This window comes from Mixophyes fleayi, chromosome 11 (genome assembly GCF_038048845.1).
Source record: "Mixophyes fleayi isolate aMixFle1 chromosome 11, aMixFle1.hap1, whole genome shotgun sequence".
Lineage (NCBI taxonomy): Eukaryota > Metazoa > Chordata > Amphibia > Anura > Limnodynastidae > Mixophyes > Mixophyes fleayi.
Window position 1 is genome coordinate 44,829,868 of NC_134412.1, and position 22,154 is coordinate 44,852,021.

At 42.5% G+C, this 22,154-nt stretch overlaps 1 protein-coding gene across 3 annotated transcripts in view; it reads right to left on the reverse strand.

Annotated features, from left to right (window-relative positions):
- Window positions 1–22,154, reverse strand: part of ISOC2 (isochorismatase domain containing 2) — a 137,924-nt gene that overhangs the window by 105,041 nt on the left and 10,729 nt on the right. For all 3 annotated transcript variants that reach the window (XM_075191314.1, XM_075191313.1, XM_075191315.1), the window contains exon 2: window positions 5,534–5,675. In XM_075191314.1, the coding sequence (XP_075047415.1) occupies window positions 5,534–5,665 (132 nt within the window). In that variant the 5' untranslated portion in view covers window positions 5,666–5,675. The remainder of the gene's footprint in view (window positions 1–5,533; window positions 5,676–22,154) is intronic.

The following is a 22,154-nucleotide window of genomic DNA, read 5'->3' on the forward strand; positions in this document are numbered from 1 at the left end:
TGCAGTTAGATATCTGCTGATGTCACAGGCTGAAAGGTTTAAATGAGCCCAGTCTATTTAAACCTGACTCTGAGCACTAATAAATGGCAGAGTTTTCTGAGTCTTTGGTTTTGGCGTAAAACTTTTCCTGTCAGTTCTAAGTCTGTGTCACACTTCCCGGCACTCTTTCTGGTTCTTGATTCCAGACTGTCCTTATTTCTCTTCTGGTTCTGGTTTGGCATTTCACTGACTGTTTGGGTACAGGAACACCGGTGGCCTAACCTATATTCATCACACCATTTCAACACTCCACAATCAGTACAGTACCAGATGGTCACACCAGGAGGCAACACAGAGGGTTGCAACCTGCAGACCTTCTAGCATTGAATTCCAAAACTCCTTACAGTTATCCTTGGTGAAAATCAGGGGTACGTTAGACTATGGGCTAGATTTACTAAGCTGCGGGTTTGAAAAAGTGGGGATGTTGCCTATAGCAACCAATCAGATTCTAGCTGTCATTTTGTAGAAAGTACTAAATAAATGAAAGCTAGAATCTGATTGGTTGCTATAGGCAACATCCCCACTTTTTCAAACCTGCAGCTTAGTAAATCTAGCCCTATGTGTCTCTGCTCTGCCAGCATTAACCTTGGCTGACACAGTGAATGCATTATTTCCAATGTCGGTTGTAACCTGTCTTGTCACAACACCCCATAGCCCTGACATGTGCAGAATATGGAATTTTTCTGTCACATTCAGAGAGTGACCAGTTCCTGCTAGAAATTTTTGCAACTCCTTTAAATGTGGCATAGGCCTCTTTGTATCCTTCCTGAAGAGTTTTCTCCTTGACTGGTCATCCACTTTGGAGGGATATACTGATCTTGGCAATGTCCTTCTGTGCCACATTTTCGCCACTTACTGATGATAGTTGAAATTCTTTTATCTCTCCTGATTGGTGCCATTCAACAATGTGATCTCATAGATATTTAAAAGGTCCTCGCAGATAGCTGGGGTTTTGGGGCTGTGGGAGATGGTTTGGGTGCTGTTGGCAATTTACATATGGGCAGGGGTACATGGGAAACAACAGTCATCTTCTTTATTGACTTAATTTAGGGTTTGGCTAAGTATAATATGAGATGCTCAGTCAGTGTTGTAGAAATGTAGACTAGTCCAAGACTTTACATTGTTATACTTGCACTTTAGATCCCTTTCTAATGAGAATTGCTTAATAAATAACAAAATGCACTGTTTGTGTAAACAAATATTTAAGTTACTCAATGTGGAGAATTTTACTGGTAAATAGTTTCAGACTAGTGCTGTCCTGTATCTTTGGCATATTAGAGAACATATCCAAAAGTTTGTGTTGCAATATATATTTAATATGTTGACCAGCACATTTTATTCACATCCTGCCCCATAAGGTACACATATATATGTAATGCTGTGGTCTTATTCCCTTGTATGACAAACATTTTTTTCTTTCACCACCCTAAGCCAACAGCAAAAAAATTACAGCCAGTAAAGTGATTATGCCGATTTAACATATGCGATAGTGTTATAGCAAATGAACATAAACTTTCTTGTCACACATCATCATCAGCTATTTATATAGTGCCACTAATTCTGCAGCGCTGTACAGAGGATTCATTCACATCAGTCCCTGCCCCATTGGAGCTTACAGTCTAAATTCCCTATCATACACAGAGACAGGGAGAAATTAAGGTCAATTTTTATAACTGACAATTATCCTACTAGTATGATTCTGGAGTGTGGAAGGAAATCGGAGCACCTGGTGGAAACTCACGCAATAGGAAGCAGAAGAAATGCAGTCAGAAAACACAAGAGAGGAGGGCGATAGGGGGTCAGGAGAAGAGATGTAGAGTTGAATGTCATCAGTGTAGAGGTGGTACTGGAGACCAAATGAAGAGATGAGATCACCCAGGAAGGTAGTGTACAGTGAGAAAAGAAAAGAACTGAGAACAGAGCCCTGAGGGACTCCAATTGGGAGGGTGGAGGAGGGGGAGGATGAGTCAGGAGTGGAAACAGAGAAAGAACGGTTGGCAAGGTTAATGGTGAACCAAGTGAGGACAGAGCCAGAGAGGTCGAGAGAAAGAAAGGTCTGCAGAAGGAGGGGCTGGTACACGGTGTCAAAGGCTGCAGAGAGGTCCAAGAAAATGAGCAGGGAGAAGTCGCCCCTGGATTTGGCAGATAGGAGGTCATTAGTAACTTTGGCCAGGGCGGTTTCAGTGGAGTGGAGGGGCCAGAATCCAGATTGGAGGGGATCGAGGAGGGAGTTAGCAGAGAGGTGACTGAAGAGACGGTTGTAGACAATCCGCTCAAGTAGTTTAGAGGCAAAGGGGAGAAGAGATATGGGGCAGTAGTTAGCTAGAGAGGTGGGGTCAAGGTTGGGTTTCTTAAGAATGGGAGATAAGGGTTTGTTTGAAGGAGGGGACAAGGCCAGTGGAGAGTGGCAGATTGAGGAGGAGTTCAAGGTGGGAGCACACAGTGGGGGAGAGGGAGCGAAGGAGGTGAGAAGGGATAGGATCCAGCTGACAGGTAGAAGGGGGTGGAAGAAAGAATGAGCTTCATCACCTGAGTTGGAAGGAGCACCAGAGTTGGCTATTGCAGGAAGATGGAGCAATGACGGTGGCTGGAGTGTGCGACGAGGTGGAGATGTCCAATCTGATAGTCTTAATTTTAGAGGAGAAAAAGGAAGGCGAAGCCAGGTGGCAGAAAGGGAGAGCGGGATGGGGGAAGGGAGGGGGCAGAGAGTTATGTGTGGCAAAGAGGCTGCGGGATTGGAGGACTGAGAAGAAATGAGGGACTTAAAGAAGGATTGTTTGGCAAGGGAGAGGGCGGAGCTGTAGGAGGAGAGAATATCTAATATATCCATATCTCTCTCATATATATATATATATATATATATATATTTATATTTATTTGGAAAGACTGCACTCGCATCTTCAAGCAAATCCTCCTTTGGGGTGCTCCACAATAGCTCCCACTTCCATAGCAGCTAACACATATTCAAAAAGAAGAGAGGGCACTCACCATTTAAAACAAATATATTATTCTTTATTTTCAATCCAGTTCGGTAATTATATAAATATATATATATATATATATATATATATATACACACACATATACATACATAAATATATATACACACACACACACATACATATATATATATATATATATATATATATATATATATATATACACACACACATACATACGCATACATACAGTCAGTCTGTGAAGTCGATGTGTTGAAAGCAAGAAAAATGGGCAAGCGTAAGGATCTGAACAACCTGGACAAGGGCCTAATTGTAAAGGCTAAACAACTGGGTAAGAAGGTCTCTAAAACAGCAGGTCTTGTGGGGTGTTACTGGTATGCAGTGCTTAGTAACTACCAAAAGTGGTCCATGGATGGACAACTAGTGAACCGTGACAGGGTTATGGACACTCATGTGCTTGAGGAGCGAAGGCTAGCCTGTCTGGTTCAATCCCACAGAAGGGATACTGTAACAGAAATTGCTGAAAAAGTTAATGCTGGCTATGATAGAAAGGTGTCAGAACACACAGTGCATCCAGCTTGCTGAGTATGGGCCTGTGTAGTCACAGACCGGTCAGAGTGCCTATGCAGACCCTTGTCCACCACCAATGGGCACATGAATGCCAGAACTGGACCATGGAGCAATGGGTCCTGCCATTCATGTTAAAGTTACTTTGACATGTACCACCTGAACATTGATGGTTGTGGCCACTTTCAGCATGAAAAACAAGTCTGAGCCATGGAGGCCCCACTTCACAACTCACAGAACTTTTAAAGGATCTGTTACTAAGGTCTTGGTGCCAGATACCACATGACACATTCAGAGGTCTTGTAGAGTCCATTACTCGATAGGTCAGAACTGTTAAGAGGTGGTACAAGGTGGACCTACAGAACATTAGGCAAGTGGTTTTAATGTTGTATCTATTATATATATATATATATATATATATATATATATATATATATATATATATAGAGGCAAAAAGGGCAGTTTTCCACAGACCTTTTAGGGAGAGACTAATAATTCCTCTGACAATCTGCAGGGTTAAAAGTGGAGCACATGGCTGTAATTGTCTAAGGGTTCAGTTAGTTAGTGCTAGGGAGGAAGCATAAGTAGCTTCTTTCTGTTGAGGGCAGGGTGACCGAAACCAGCCAGTGAGGGGACTGTGTCTAGCTAGCAGCAAGGTTGCGTGGAATTGTAAATACTTTTGTTTGTTTGAGTTGCTGGGACTACAAGAGTTGCAGTCTGTACCACCCTGACAACTCTAAATAAAACTACAGTAAACTGATTCAGCAAAGCTGTGTCAGCAGCATTTGTTTGGCGTTCTTTTCACTACACACACACACGGACTTCTTATTTTCCAGGCCTCTACGCCGAAGGATTCCTGTGTTATATTTGTGTCATCACAAAATCTTTCTCTTCACAGCAAGTAGTAATGTCACTAATAAAGATATTAAAGCGGACTGATCCAAGCACAGATTCTTGAGGAACTCCACTGTTAAAATGTCGCTCTTCTAAATCCATTGGTTAAGTGTCTCAAGTTTTTGTGTAACTGCAATTTGCAATTTATATATGGCTTTCCCCCTATTGATCTTTGAGCTGCCCAACATAAACCATGAATTTGTGCTGTACAGTAAGTATTACTTTTATTGTTTGTCATGGGGGGGGGCTAAAACTTCAATTATTCCAATATTTTCTTATTCTGTTTATATGTCAGTATAATTTACCTTGTGGATGTAATACACATTATTTGATGCTATTTTGTATGTTTGGGGAACTTAATTGTACTACTTCTCTAGTTTTGTAGCAACACAGTCAGTACTTCTCAGTATCTGTGTACATGTATTGAGTATTTCTACACAAAAAAAAAAAATGAAATTTCTTTTGTCTGTCATGACAGACCAGTTTACGCTAAATATATTTGTCCGAGAAATCTTGGGAATATTTTTGCATCTGAAATGGAATTGAGACAACATTGTAGTTTGATGTGTGTTTATTTTATGCAAGTATAGAATATTGGACATAATATGATTTTCAATATTATGAACACATATATTGATATATGACTAGCTATCCATAATGTGCGTCTGAAAAGAGCATGTAGGTGCATTATTTTTTTTAAAAAGTCAAGTATTTACAAGATCCCAGGCATTTCGAAAACTCTCACTCTTTAATGTCTGTGTGCCTTGTGTTTCAGTAAGTGTTGTCCTTTTCAAGATTTGATGTTTCAAGATAAGATATTTACTAAGAGCATCTACTAGGCTTCCTCAGAAAAACTGTCATGAGTCAAAGCCTCTGATATCCTTTATTTATACTTCTGAAAGTCATCCTAACGCCTACAGCATTCCACTTCTGAACACTATTTGTTTATACAAACAAATTAAGTACACAATCTTCAAAATCTGAATCAGTCATGCATAGAATGTAAAAACCTCTTTTTTATAACATGCATTTTATCTATAGATTTCATTTACATTGTAAGGCATTTATTTTACCTGAAGCATCCGTGCAGCCACAGACACAATCTGAGGGAAGAAGACTATGTTATGTCGGAACTTCTCTTGCATGTCACATAAGAACAGGACACTGGACTGCTGACGCAGCTTTCCAAGGCGACCCAGCGACATTTCAGCTTTTCTACAATAAAAAAAATTAATGTATATTAAAAATTAAGATTAACAAACATGAGAAATAGGTTTTGTCATGTTCTAAAATTTAAAATGCAGCTCATTTTTTAACACAAAATGGGAATGGGCCCATTAGCGACTGAAAAGAGCATTACTAGAGTGGTGGCAAACATTAAACCACAGCTTTAAGAATAGACAAAATGACTTACAATCATAGCAGTAATAAATCAGGAGAACAGTAGTTTCTATTTGTCTTTCTATAATCTGTAGAAGTTGCTCCTGTTTGTTTTTTTGTCTTTTTAATTTTGTTTTCTTTTTAAATCGTATGCAGTTTAGTGCTGCTTTATGTTTTCATTTGTATTTACATGTCCCACCAAATGGAACTAGACCATACTTACCTACTTTCTTCAGCTCCCTTCCGGGAGCCAGCCAGTGGAGGGGGGCGTGAAGGGGCGGGGTGGCCGAAATCGCGTCATTTCGGCCCCGCCCCCTGTGACGTCATGACGCAAATTGCGTCATTTGACAGCGGGGGCGGGGCCAAACGCCGCGATTCACCGGGAATCGCGGCGTTTGGGATCTAATTCTGCCCACTTCACTAGGAAGTGGGGCACTTCCTAGTGAAGTGGGCAGAATTCGGGAGATTGCCACACTCGCCCGGGAGTCCGGGAGACTCTCACAAAATGCGGGAGTCTCCCGGACATTCCGGGAGAGTTGGCAAGTATGAACTAGACCCCAAAAAATAAAAACATTGAAATATATTTTCTTACACATGAATATATGCGACCAAATTATTTTGAGTTCCCTGACTAAACAGCTGTTATGACATAATAAAAGGTCCCTGTTATATTAGGGTACATGTAGATCAATTACCTCCTAAACCCCTAGGCATGAACATATAACCAGTTAATTACACTAGAGAAATTACAGAATTATACTCAACATTAATTTGTTTTCCTTGAAATACTACATGGCAGCCCTTACAATGAGATAAATCCCTAATCAGATGAGTAGAGACAGGAAAATAAAGAGACACCTGGAGGATATAAAAGGCGACTCCTCATCCACTCTGGTGTCTGAGAAACAACCTAAGCTGTCCTACGAAAACATAAATATAAAACGTGGGTGGGAATGTAGGGCTGGCATGGAGTAATTCAAGGAAAACAAATTAACAGTGAATGGAATTATTTCATTTCATTTGCATACTCATTTGCAGCACTTACAATGGGATGTACTGAAGCAGTATAAATCAGGGGCGGATCTAGAAAAGTATCCTACCCTGGGCGATTTAGGGGGGGCGATTTAGGCCCCGCCCCCTTTTTTACTTCAAGGCTGCACAATATGTGCAGGTCCGCTCGGCAGTGGCAATGTGCTGCCTGGCTGCTGTGATTGTGTTTTAAACACAATCAGAGCAGCCGGGCAGCACACTGTCCCTGCCGAGCGGACCTGCACATATTGTGCAGCCACTGGCAGCAAGCCCCTGCTAGGGGGGGCGATCGCCACGATCGCCCCCCCCCCCTGGATCCGCCACTGGTATAAATCTGGGCTTAAGTACAACAACACTGATAATGCATAATTTATCTATTTATTGAATATAACTCCTTAAGAGAATTTACGTCCCAAACTGTATGTGAGCAGAGGATAAGACTGCTAAAAGATAATGTCTGGTCAAGGCTTGCAGAGATGACTATCCAGCTGCATATGTAGCCCATTGAGGTCTAGATGTAGCCAGAGACCTTGTAGAAAGTGCCTTTAAAATTTCAGGAACTTCACTCCTATTCCCCTTGTAGGCCTGAGCAATAACAACTCTTGCCAAAGTAGGTTTGGATGGAGCACATCCTTTGCAAAAACCTCCAGGAATAACAAAAATTTGCTTTGTCTTCCTGAAACGGTTTGTTCTGGAAAGGTAAGCAGATTTTGCTCTAACAAGATACAGAGTATGTAATTAGTCTTCCTTTTCATTCGTTGGTTGTAAACAGAGAAATTGTAGTATTATCTCTTGGTTAATATGGATAGAGAAAACTAATTTAAGTAAATAAGCAGGATTAGTTCTTGTGACGAAATGAGTTTGATAACCCTGTGAGCATGTCTCATTTCTCACATAATGTGGATTATAGTACTTTTTATAGCCCATGCTGTTTGTTCCCCAGCTCACCAGACTACAACTACATTGTCCAATAACATGTGGCTAAGGGGACATTGTATTTCAGTGTACATATGTATATTGTTTATTGTATATTGATAACTTGAAGTAAGGTTGCTATTCATTGTCTTTAAAGTGAAGCCAGGGGGATTATGGGTAGGGATCAGGTTGCCATGTGCCTGAGTAGGAAAACTAATTAGTGTCCATTGTTCTCACCAGGCTAGTGCAGACAGGCCATCTAAGAGGGGAGGTTCTCTGAAAGGACAGCTCATCTTCACTCCCCTGTCCAACCCCCCCAGTCCAGCACTGAACAATGGTTAAGTAGAATAGACGCAGGAGTTTGCCCAGGGAGGGGAAAGACTGTGGAAATTAGAACTGTGATATATAAGAAACAACTCCAGGGGGGAGGGGGTTCATGCTTGGATTTCATTCAGGAAGGTGCAAGATGGAGTTTTGAATTGACGTTTTCTAACTCAAGTCTATATATGCAGCTGAGAGGGATCCATGGGTCGTGAAGTCTGGACAGCAGGTGACTATATCTCCTTAAGTTATTGGGGTAAGGGACAGATGATGTGGTAAATCTGCCTGGCATTTATTTACTGTGTGTATATAATATTCTAGTGTTGTTTGTATGACAATAAATATACTGTTGTATTTTTATAACTGCATTTTGCCTGAGTGACCATACGAATCCTAGAAGGTACTGGGTAGCACTGGGCCAGATATACCCGGTATCTTCACAGTTCTTAACACAACCCAGTCCACACAGATATTTAAGAAAGGCTCTTTACACCACAAGGCATGCTGTTCTTCCATTAGACACGCAGATGTAATTATTACTAGAAACAACACAGAGTGAACCATGTCATAGGAAAATCTTGGCAAGGTTCAAATGGATCCGAAATGAAGGCATCCAAAACAATATTAAGATCTCATGGTGCCACAAAAGCTTTAATCCCAGGCCGCAATCTTTTAGTGCTTAAAACAAAATAATAATAATGTCCTGAGACACTAGCCTGGCATCAACAAGAAAACCGATTGCAAATACCTGAATTTTTACTGTGGAAAGAGTCAGACCTTTATGTAAACCATCTTTAAGAAATTTCAAAAATGGCACATGTTGGATTCTCTATCTTCACTTTAGACCGAAAAATTAATCTTCTCCAGATTCTATAATGAATAACAGAACACTTAGAGATGTGAGCATACTCCCATGAATTAGTTTTGGTTCTAGAACCATCTTCGTGTTTTGGTTTTGTATATATATTTCATTAAAAATTGTGAAAATCAGGTGAAAACCTGTAATTTTGAGCGGTTTGTGTTCATGGATTAGTATTTATAGCATTAGCATTCATTTACAGTCTATTATCTAATGCCCACCTTACAACTGTCAAGACTTTCACCAAAATCGCCCAAAGATGGCAGCGAGCTGGCTGGCTAAATATAGTGACAGAGCAGCGCCACAAATACCTATCAGTTTAAAAAACGATTTGATCTCTATGAAACATAGTGGCAGAGCATTGGCTGATGGGATAGTCATATTAGAAAAGAAGATACACCAAAGTGGGCCTCATCCATAAAGGAAATGGTGGGAGAAAGACCACAGACAATACTTTCAATGTTAGACAGTCTGTGTGCCAAATTGTACAGAGGCAGTAAATGAAGCTCATTAGACAGATAACAGCGGCATCAATTGACATTTTAGGTCCCCACTGTTACAACTCTTCCTGTGTTTTGTATCTAGCAGCAGTACCTTATACCACCAGAGGTGCTGCTGTTATGTTCCTAAACTCTTCAGCATGACTGAAGGAGTTAATCTTCTTGCCTGAGGCCTAGTTCATCCCGTTTGTTCCTGGCTGCTGCTAACATGCTCCTGTGTTATTTGATATATACCTGCTGGACTGAACTCTTGTGTATGACCCCTGCCTGTACCTTGGACCTTGCCTGCTTGCCTGAGACCCTGAATCATTTGCCTGTACCTTGGACCACGCTGTTTTGCCTGTTGCCCTAACCTTTTGGCCTGACTTCTGGACCTTGATTATTTGCTTGTGTCAGTTACTTTGCCTGGACTCTGTTTGCTTCCTGGACAGACTTCTGCATCCTGGAATTGGGTAACTCACCATTCTTATCCCTGCATTCAAACTACATTAGCATTCTGTGGAACCTGTTATTTCTGTGTACCTTCCTGCCACACCTGTTCATGTTTATGTTGGGAGTTATACCTGTTTATGAAAACCTGCATGTTCATTGAACTGAACCCTTGCTTATATATTTTGCTGGAATAAAGACATTTGTATTATACTTCCGTGGCTGCTTGCTGAGTTTACTAGGAATCGTAACACCCACGAGGAGAACATTTTGGTTGTTGCTTGTTGAATAGATAGAGATTTTTAAAAATTAACTAATGGGTTAACAGTGGTCATCTTCCTCAATGTTGACAAAGTCATCACCATCAACATCATCCTCATCACTGCTGTCAATACCACCAACATCATTTATTTAATTATATAGCGGCACCAATTCCGCAGTGCTGTACAGAGAACTAACTCACATCAGTCCCTGTCCCATTGGAGCTTACAGTCTAAATTCCCTAATATACATTCATACACACACCAAGAGAGACTAAGTGCAATTCAATAGCAGTCAATTAACCTACTAGTATGTTTTTGGAGTGTGGGAGGAAACCGGAGGACCCGTAGGAAACCCACGCAAACACGGTGGTCACACAATATTAGTTCACCCCCACTAGAATCCAGCATTACATATTCTGTACAAGGTGTAGCAGATTGAGATATGGTAGAGATGTCAATATATATGGCCATTTATTTTAAGCCTGACCAGATGTCATAATAATCTTTCACATTGGTGTGCTGTGTTGACTCATCATCAGTCTGACGACTGACGCAGTGCAACTTGAGCCGACAGCTTGCTCAAAAGAAGCTGTTTGCATCTATGAAGATTTGTGTTAGTTGGAAAGAAAGACATTACACATGACTTAAACCTAGGCTCAGAGGACTTCCGGTGGCTGGGGGGAACTAGCATGGCAGCATTTAAGTACAGCTCCGTGCACAACTCTTCATAATCTGATACTTTTAGATGCTCAAATTCGACATCAACCAAGAGGTGTAACTGCCAGGAGGTCCATAGACCATAAATTGTTGCAGAATTGTCAGTACGGAGATCACATTTATCACCAGAGTCTTGCGCCACAACTGAGGCATATGGAGACAATTTTCACGATATCTCTCTGACAGTACTCTTTTGTAAGATTAATGGCCTAAATCATTCCTGACTGATACTAAACTCATTCACAATTCCCCTAACTGCTAACAGTGAACTCCGATAATTCTCCCAAGGCCTGCTTGGGATCACTGTCACTAATACTGCCAAGCACTGGAACTATTAGACAACCAGCCACCTGTGGAGCCACGCTCCATTATAACTCACCCGACTGACTTACCTTTGAGGTGCAGGTAGTTGGTGTACCCCTCATTGTACAATCCTGGTCCATAAATGGAAATTCTCCATAGGCGTATAGGAGCGGGGAGCCTGGCGGGGACTCTGAGGCCATACCCTTTAACATCCCACTCTTTGGCAATAACCGAAATGGGCACACAGACTAGTTCATATGACATGCTAAATGCTAAAGTCCACTCTTACCTAATTATACCCCATTCATACTGCACCAAAATCCCGGGTTTTTGCCGGGGCGAGCTCAAACTACCCGGGTCTTGGTGCAGTATGAATGGTACAAGTCCAAAATCCCGGGTCTAAAAACCCGGGTCTTCAACCCGGGATTTATCGAGGGGTAATTACCGGGTCGCCTGCACTATGAATGGTGCAACCCGGGTTTTTCAACCCGGGTTGCACAGAAAACAAGCTGATTGGCTGTCTGCCCTGTAATGCTCACAATATTTACATTAACTGCATACATAAAACCAGGAAAAAAAAACTAAAACTCGAGAGGAAAATAACAGTATGGACTGAAACAACTACTTCTATCATCCACACTATAAGAAACAAACGAAAAAGAAAGGTCGCACATACTTTACATAGGTGACTTAAGTAAAGTACGGAGCGGTGAGCAGTACAGAACGGAATTGGTGGAAACACTGAAGAAATGTCTGATTGTTTACAAATGATACAATGGAACAATAAAAATTAAAATATCTTATAAGATACACTCACACATCTTTATGGACAAAACAGCAGAAAAGCAGACTATTACAAAAAAAAAAAATGTTTTCAGCCAATGAAAACTGCTCTGGTGATGACTCCCACAAATTGCCAGGGCACAGACTTGTGCAGTATGAATGAGGTCAACCCGGGAAATTCCCGGGTCCGAGGTGCAGTATGAATGGTGTTTCTGAGCTGGGACGCTCCGAGACCCTGCAAAAACCCGGCTTCAAAAACACGGGATATTGCAGGGGCGGCCAGGCCCGGCGCTCCCTGCTCCCATTAGGCAAGGTTAGGCACTCCGGAGGGCGCCTGGAGGGCGCCACAGAATACTAAATGACTTTAAAACTGTGCGGCGACCGCTGACCATACCTGTCACGGCTGCCGCACAGCATTCAGATGCACGGGGAGGGGGGAAGAGGTTATTTTGTCACCACCGCAGCCTCTCTGCTCCGTCTCCTCTGTCGAAGTCAGCAAATTGGATAAAGTCATTTCAATTAAAGTCGAGCAAACTTGGTTGTCTTTGTCTGAAAAGATGCGTACGGTACGCTACGACGTACAAGGGCACGCTACGGCGTGAAAGGGCATACGCATCCACTACACGTGGCAGCAACAGCAATTGGTCTTTTACCATACATTCGCACAAACACGCATACTAATAAAATAGTACACATTAATGGTAGTTGCAACACATAGTCAGTTGTCGAAATATAGTAGTATTTATATGTTATATTAGAGTTACATGCATATTAGTGAAATACACGGAACAGGTTGAAGGAATCATATCATGAGTGGTATCATAATAAACCTCTTTACATATCCTACTGTTTGATTCACTCTGGAATCGCAGAGTGCATACACAAGTTATGAATGATAGGGAATTATGAACTACTTAAGACTAAGGAATCTTGGCGGGAAGAGCCGAGCATACCCCCTGGAGAGGTGACCCCCTCCTTTGGATTCCTTAGGAGGAACTAGCCAATGATTGACAACCCCTTGGACCTTCCTGAGACCTGGACCAATAGATGCAAGCTATACCATCTTCATTGTATTACTGTATTTGATTGTGTATATAAGCAGCAGCCTCACATCCAGTGTTCAGACATCGTGTCCCCAGACTTCAGGATTGAATGACTGCACTGGATCCAGAGCGCCTGCGATAAGTAACGGCTGTATTTATTATCACTTCGCTTGAGCATATTATTCTACTATTTGCGAATAAATATTTGTGCGTTGGAAACACAAATCGAGGTTCAACAATCGTTATTGGTTAGCGACAATACGCACATAACAATTTGGGGGCTCGTGAGCTTTGGAGGTTTCGTTGCCGATGATACGCAAGACCAACGGATTTCGGTTCCGCAACAAGGGTGGAGACGCGTCATATACGGGTAAGAACGCATTGTGATCAAAACCTGAATTTTACTCTGTGTTGTGAAACCGAATGTCCGTTTTGCATTATCTAGGGCACGCTAACTAGAACCTAGGGACAAAAGAGAAAACTGTTTCTTTTTACTGTCATTGTGCGTTTTAACTGTATTACATTGCTTAGCGTATGTGTATTTCCTGCTGTGCGTACGCGAACTTCCGGTAGATTTGCCACGTGGTTAAACAATCGTCTTGATAGTTATTATATGTGCATAATATAATTACTTGTGAAAACCTCTGGGACATTATTACTATTGTTGGGAATTCTTTTATTTTCTGCGCAGAAAAGGTGTATGTCGTGTGATTTGTTGACTTTAAATACACTAAGGTTTTATCTATTGCAATATAAAGTGTCAGTTGCTGTTTGACGAGGCAGGTGCCCAACTGATGTACGGTATACAAGGCAGGTATACCGGGGGGCGGAAACTGAATAAGTTTTCGCGACATGCACCCAAGGGTAATCGCATCGCTTACGGATTAGCTTTAAGCGTTGCGATTGCACCGCACGGCAAGGAAAGCCGTGATTGTGACTTGGGAGTAACGGGGAGGAATTACGTTGGTAAGGCTGGTAATTGACTTTACCGGATGCTACCAGTTGTAATAAACTCAACAGATTTTGTTGGAGAGTCAGGGGTGATCAGGAAGCTGATAACCCTTTAGTCCGCATTGATATTTCTGTATTAGGGGTCCTTGTTTAATACAAGAGGAAGCGAGTGGACGCGGCTTTTAGCAAATACGTCCACAGGCCGGTAAAATATCTCTAGCGGTAGAGTTGAAAATTAGTGGCTGAATATTGTGATATTTCTGGGACCCTATTGTTCAATATGGGTGCTAAGCAAACGCTAGAGAAGGCCAAGGTACTGCCTAAGGAAGGTCCTATTGGTTCAGCGAGATTTCTCATATGTAAGAAATATGGTGCATACGCAACTGCGTATTGCGACACGTGGGTCAAGATGACCAAAGGTTGTGATAGGCCTTTCCCAACAATAGGGAGTTTTAATGCAGAGGTACTAAATACTGTAAAAGATAAAGTATGGTTGATTACCTCAACGAAAGTGAGGAATAAACATAATGATTGTTTAAAATTGTGGCAAATGGAAGGTAACGCGTGGCAGAGCAGCGAATGCAAAGCGGAAGTAGGCGTGGCTAAAAGCGCGCGCACAACGGAAGTAACCGTTGAGAAGCGTGGCGAACTCAGCGCAAGCGCGCCCCCGCCACCTTATGTGGCGGGAGCGGTAAGTACAGCCGGTATTAAAACTGAGAAAAGAAAAATTGCTAAGTTTTATCCTGTTTTAAGCCAGTTTAAATCAAGTGTATCTGAAGATGAACCCACTGTGATTTCGGCCATTGCCCATGCTGTTAGTGTACTAGAGGCTCAGCGCAAGTATGAGAAAATGGCTGAGATAGGTGAGAGTAGCGTGATCACTAGGAGTGAAAGCGTTCTAAATCTAGAACCAGCAAATCCTGTAGTGTCCCCTGAAGTCAGTGTACCAGAGGGTGCGTACCCAGTCCGCACAATATCAGTTCCCAATGGGAAACCGGATAAGGATGGTGTAGTTCCTTTAAGAAATGTTACAATGCATTGTCCCTGGACTAGATCAGAATTACGTTCCATTATGACTGAATTCCCAGATCCTAGGAAGGGGTTAGCTAAATGTCAGAAATTTGTTAAAGACTTAGGAAATGCCCACGAACCAACCAATAAGGATTGGCGTGTAGTGTTGAGGGCGTGTCTTCCTCCCAATACTAACATACAAAAATGTATTGAAGATTGTTTGTTGGAGGAAGATGACACCTTGACTGATGAGATTAACCAAAAGAATATAGAAAGAATTGTCAAGCACTTAGCCATATATTTTCCAGTAGTGGTAAATTGGAGTAAGATTTTCACCATAAAACAAAAAGACAGTGGAACTGCAGCGGAATATTTTGGTAGAGCTCTTGCATCAATGACACAGTTTACGGGGGTATCAGATATAAGGGAGAACCCACATCATAGGGGAGTAGTGGTAACAGTACTGATGGATGGTTTAAAGGAAAATCTAAAAACAAGAGTACAAACCTCAACCCCTGGTTGGAGAGGCAGCACGGTAGATTCTCTTAGAGAAGTTGTGGTGGAACATGACAAAAATATCTTTAGGAAGAGGGAAGAAAAGAGTGACAAGTTGATGACGGTGAGTATACAGGCATTAGGGGGAATGCATACACAACCACCAGCATATAACCCACATAACGGGAAACGCAGAATGTTCAGATGTTACAATTGCAAAGAAGAAGGACATATGAGAAAAGATTGTACAAAGGGAAGGTATAATCCTAATGAAGGGTCACATAAATATCCTCCAAGGAGGGATTCACATAGACTACAAGACTCACATTTACCCGCGCTTATTACAGCAGCAAATGCTGCGTGGGAAAGCAATAGTCAGCGCTAGGGGTCAGGTCATACCTGTAGTCTACAGCCAGTGAGGTTAACTGAGAGTCAGAGTGAAGAACCAAAAATGATAGTTGACATAGCTGGTAGGAAACAAACTTTTCTTGTAGATACAGGGGCGGCCCGATCTGTGATAACCTCTCCTTTCAATCTACAGGTGACCAGTAAAACTATTCCAGCTATGGGGGTAACGGGAAAAGTGTTACATTATCCTCTAACTAAACCCGCTGAAGTTACTATCGGGCCTCAGCATACTAAGCATTCGTTTCTCTTAGCAGCAGCGGCTCCTACTAACTTGCTAGGGAGAGACTTGTTATGTAAAATGGGATGTGTCATATACTGTACTTCTGATGGTGTGTTCTTAGATATACCGGAGAAGGTCGCACATGAGGTACAGGATATATTGGACACCCCTCAAAGGTTAATGTTGCACTCTACTGTTATAGAACACAGTCCATCTCAAGTAAAGGGGATGTTGCTGGAAATACCAGGTTCCCTATGGACCAGAGATGGACAGGACACTGGACTGATGGCAAACGTAGCCCCTGTCATGGTCAATCTAAAAAGTGGTAGGATAGCTCCAAAAATCCCACAGTATCCATTAAAACCGGAGGTGGAACTAGGGGTATATCCTGTTATTGAGAGGCTGTTACAACAAGGGATTTTAATTCGTACAGCCAGTACAGCAAATAGTCCCATTTTCCCTGTGAATAAGAATGGGGGGAGGGGCTATAGATTAGTCCAGGATTTAAGGGGAATTAATAAAGTTGTTGAGAGCCAATTCCCCGTAGTGCCGAATCCAGCTGTCATCCTCATGCAGATTCCACCGTCTGCCAGTCATTTTACTGTCATTGATCTATGTTCTGCTTTCTTCTCAGTCCCTCTTCACCCTGACTGCCAATACCTTTTTACATTCTCCTACCGGGGAGTGCAATACACATGGACCAGACTACCCCAGGGGTTCATTGACAGCCCCAGTATTTTCTCCCAAGCCTTACATAACTGTTTGCAATCCTTTCAACCCCACAATGGGTCTGTTCTAATTCAATATGTGGACGATTTGTTGTTGTGCTCTGATTCTTTTATGTCATGTTTACATGATACTAAATTATTGTTGCTTCATCTTTCACAAACAGGGCACAAGGTGGCAAAGGATAAATTACAGCCATGTCAGACTAAGGTCAAATACTTAGGATACTGCCTCACTAAGGGGCTAAGACACCTGACAACCGACAGAATTGAGGCCATACAACACATGACTCTGCCGCAGAGCCAGAAGCAGATTCATACTTTCTTGGGGATGTGTGGATACTGTAGATCCTGGATCCCAGGTTTTTCTATTCTGGCATTACCGTTGCAGGAGCTAGTCTCTTCCTCAAAACCAGAACGTATTGTACACACAGAGGAGTCAGAGCAAGCGTTCTTTAATCTTAAAGATAGTCTGACTAGAGCACCTGCATTGGGAATACCCGATTATGAAAAGCCTTTTGAGCTATTCTGTACAGAAGCTGATGGTTGTGCAGCAGACGTCCTCGCACAGAAACATGGTGACGCTAGCAGACCGGTAGCATACTACAGTGCACAATTAGACAATGTGGCAAGATCACTCCCAACATGTCTCAGAAGTGTAGCAGCAACGGCTCTTCTGGTAAGTAAGAGCGAGGACGTAGTATTAGGACATAATTCAACTATCTATACACTCCATGCTGTATCAGCTCTGTTAAATTCAGCCCAAACCAGACATGTCTCTTCAGCTAGATTCACAAAGTGGGAACTAGCCCTGATGGCACCCTCAAACATCACCATCAAACGATGTAGCACCTTAAATCCAGCTACATACCTTCCGTATGTGTCTCTAGAGACACAAAGGGTGGGAGGTGAGGAGACCCTGGTTGATGATGAGTTAGGCAAGAATACTGACACGCATGACTGTATGGAACACCTGAATCAGACCTTTACTGCAAGGCCCGACATACGTGACACCCCCTTAGAAAATGTAGATTTTACGTTTTATACAGACGGAAGTTGCCATAGACAGACAGAGACAGGAGAGCTATGTACTGGTTACGCTGTGGTTGACGATCAGGATGTGGTAGAAGCTGAACCCCTTGGCCCACCTCACTCAGCCCAGGTGGCGGAACTAGTAGCACTAAGGAGAGCGTGTGAATTGGCAGAGGGTAAATCAGCCAATATATATACTGACTCTAGGTACGCCTTCGGGGTAGTGCACGATTTTGGGGCCCTTTGGCATCTTAGAAACTTTACGACAGCAGCAGGTACGCCAGTGGCACACTCACAACACATAAAAGGACTTCTGACAGCGATACAGTTACCCAGAACAGTAGCCGTCATAAAGTGCAAAGCCCATACCTTTGAAGAAGACCCAGTGTCATTGGGCAACAAAAGGGCAGACGAAGCTGCTAAATGGGCAGCAGGACAACCTATGACTGTATCGACCGAGACTATGATGGTTTTTCAGACATTAGACATGCAGAAATTAATTGAAATGCAAGATTTGTGTTCCCTGCAGGAAAAGGCGGTCTGGAAGGCGAAGGGATGTGGTCAAGAGTCCTCAGGACTCTGGAGGGATGGACAAGGTAAACCTGTAGCTACCCGAACATACTATCCAAGCCTGGATGAAGCAGCACACGGTCTGACTCACCTGGGTAAAGAAGGTATGTGCAAACTGGTGAGAGCATACTGGTGTGCTCCCGGATTTTCCTCTCAGGCTGGTAAGAAAGCAATGTCATGTCTTACTTGTTTGAGGAAAAATGTTGGGAAAACTATTCCAACTGAGCCATCCCACATCCCTCCTACAGACGGACCTTTTCAGGTAATACAAATTGACTATATCCAATTGCCACCGTGCAGGAATTTAAAGTATGTGTTAGTGTGTATTGATGTGTTTTCCGGTTGGGTAGAAGCATATCCGGCAGTCACTAATACTGCTGTGTTCACTGCACAGAAAATTGTACAAGACTTTGTGTGTAGGTTCGGTATCCCTAGAATCATTGAAAGTGATAGGGGTACCCATTTTACTGGTGATATCTTTCAAAATATGTGTAAACTCATGGGAATCGGTAGCAGACTTCACACCCCTTACCGACCACAAGCCAGTGGTAAGGTGGAGAGAGTAAATGGTACTATAAAGAACAAGCTTGGTAAGATAATGGCTGAAACTGGGTTGGCATGGCCTGAGGCTTTGCCATTGGTCCTCCATAGCATTCGAACCACTCCTAGACCTCCTCTTAATCTGTCCCCCTTTGAGATACTGTTCGGACGACAACCTCATTTGATTGTGAGTCCACAAGACGACTTGAAGTGTAATAATGAAGTGACTGTACAATATCTTATAAGAATGAGTAGACAGCTAAAACAACAACAACAAAAACTAAAAATGCTGTCACCTGGTATGCCAGAAACGAACTGTCATGATGTTGAACCTGGAGACTATGTTATGATCCGCAATTTCTTACGTTCAGGTTGTTTAACAGACCGTTGGGAAGGCCCGTACCAAGTGCTGCTGACCAGTACTACATCACTGAAGGTTGCAGAGAGAGACACTTGGGTCCATTCCACCCACTGCAGGAGAGTCCATAATCCGGAGAAAGTGCAAGATAAAACTGAGACCGACGACATAGAGCTGTCACTTGTAAAGCCTGCAGTCGAGACACCTAAACCAGAGACGTTGCCTCAGAACTATCTTTCCAGCGATGGAGTGGCGGTTTTTGTTTTTCTTTTGTTCCAGGATTTTCCTTGTTTTTACTCTTTCTAGGACATTCTATTTTTGTGAAGGAGGATGGAGGACGGAGGAAGGTTCTGGGAGTGATACGATAAAATGGAGGCAGAAGAAAAGTTAATAGGATACTCAGAGCAGCCCATTATCAAACTTGGTCCAGGGGTTATGAAAAGGTCTGCTAGCTCAGGAACTCGGAGGCAGTGTGAGGGGCTATTGTCTGATGAGTATTGTATCTGCAAGTTCTGCGACTCCCTAGTTGAAGAGAGATGCATCCAACGATGCCAGTCCCCCAGTACTCTGAATATAGGCGGGCATCCTTTGGAGGATTATCACTCCCTGGTGGGTAAGGTGCTAAACCAAACCGAGTGTTGGATGTGCTCTCACGTGCCGCAAGGGCAGCATAATATAGGACTAGTGCCATTCCCTCTAAACATATCTGAAGTACTCGAATTGAGGGGTGGGAGGCCCATAGACGGGAGGTACAATAACACTAGGTCCCCTAGTCTGACGCTTCGACAATACTCCATAGACAGATCTTTGCTGTGCCTAAACATATCTCATGCAAAGCGCCTGGAGAATTGGGAAGCTGACCTATCAGATCAGACAATGGCTCGCCACACTCATTTTAGAGGGAGACTCACAAGGTCACTACTAGGCAGGAATGTTGATGGAAGTCACAGATTAGGGCATATAACCAAACATAAGAAGGAATCCATTGGAAAAGTCTCTATAGATAAATGTAAAAATGTCATTAATGCCGACACGTGTCTAGAACAAATGGAGACACTGGGCATGGGTAGTTTTATCAAAACTCTGTGTGATATAATTCATGGGCATACTGTTCCTTATGTTCTCCCTGATGATGTGTATTTTGTTTGTGGGAGGAAAGCTTATTCCTGGGTGACTCCGAGTTCCAAGGGCTTGTGTCTCTTAGCTAAACTGGTTCCTGAAATCATGACTATTACTCATGAAGAAATGGTTGGTATTCACAAGACTACATCACCACCATACATACACACACAGTATGAACACTGTGGCAAGAGAAATATGATTCCTGGTGAGGAACCCATAGCTACGAAATTGATTAGTGAAACTGCTGGTTTCCAAGTTATGGTTGCTCTAGATCTCACCAGGACCGCTCGGGGAACATTAAACTTTAAATATATCCAAGACCTAGCTAAATTAATAGATAATATCACCGAGATGTATGATGACACTTTCAGGTATACTGGAAGGGAGCTACAAGCGTACAAGAAGGAGTTGGTGCAACATAGACTAGTACTAAATTATCTCACCTCTATTACTGGTGGGTACTGTGTGACACTGGCCACCCAGTTCGGTGTCAAATGTTGCACGTACATTACTAATAATACGGATGACCCTAAAGAGGTTATAGACCGGAAGATGGATGAAATTTTGCAGCTGAAGTGGGAATTTCGAAAGAGCCATAATTCTTCGTTATATGAGGTCGGAGAAAAGGTGGCGGGTTGGTTCTCGTGGTTGAACCCTGTGAAATGGTTCTCCGGTCTGGGGGAGTGGGTACAGGAAATGGTTGCTAGTGTAGGTAAGCTTCTTCTCCTTATACTGGGTGTCATCTTAGCAATTGGTTTAGTTGTCAAATGTATTCCTACTGTGTTGAAGTGTGGAAAACGGTCTCATAGGAGTAACACTTTAGTTTATTGCACTATCAAATGGTGGAGCTGTCGAAGTCAGCAAATTGGATAAAGTCATTTCAATTAAAGTCGAGCAAACTTGGTTGTCTTTGTCTGAAAAGATGCGTACGGTACGCTACGACGTACAAGGGCACGCTACGGCGTGAAAGGGCGTACGCATCCACTACACGTGGCAGCAACAGCAATTGGTCTTTTACCATACATTCGCACAAACACACATACTAATAAAATAGTACACATTAATGGTAGTTGCAACACATAGTCAGTTATGTCGAAATATAGTAGTATTTATATGTTATATTAGAGTTACATGCATATTAGTGAAATACACGGAACAGGTTGAAGGAATCATATCATGAGTGGTATCATAATAAACCTCTTTACATATCCTACTGTTTGATTCACTCTGCGAAGGAATCGCAGAGTGCATACACAAGTTATGAATGATAGGGAATTATGAACTACTTAAGACTAAGGAATCTTGGCTAGAAGAGCCGAGCATACCCCCTGGAGAGGTGACCCCCTCCTTTGGATTCCTTAGGATGAACTAGCCAATGATTGACAACCCCTTGGACCTTCCTGAGACCTAGACCAATAGATGCAAGCTATACCATCTTCATTGTATTACTGTATTTGATTGTGTATATAAGCAGCAGCCTCACATCCAGTGTTCAGACATCTTGTCCCCAGACTTCAGGATTGAATGACTGCACTGGATCCAGAGCGCCTGCGATAAGTAACGGCTGTATTTATTATCACTTCGCTTGAGCAAATTTATTCTACTATTTGCGAATAAATTTTTGTGCGTTGGAAACACAAATCGAGGTTCGACAATCGTTATTGGTTAGCGACAATACGCACATAACACCTCCCCTCCACTTACTAGTGTCAATGAGTGG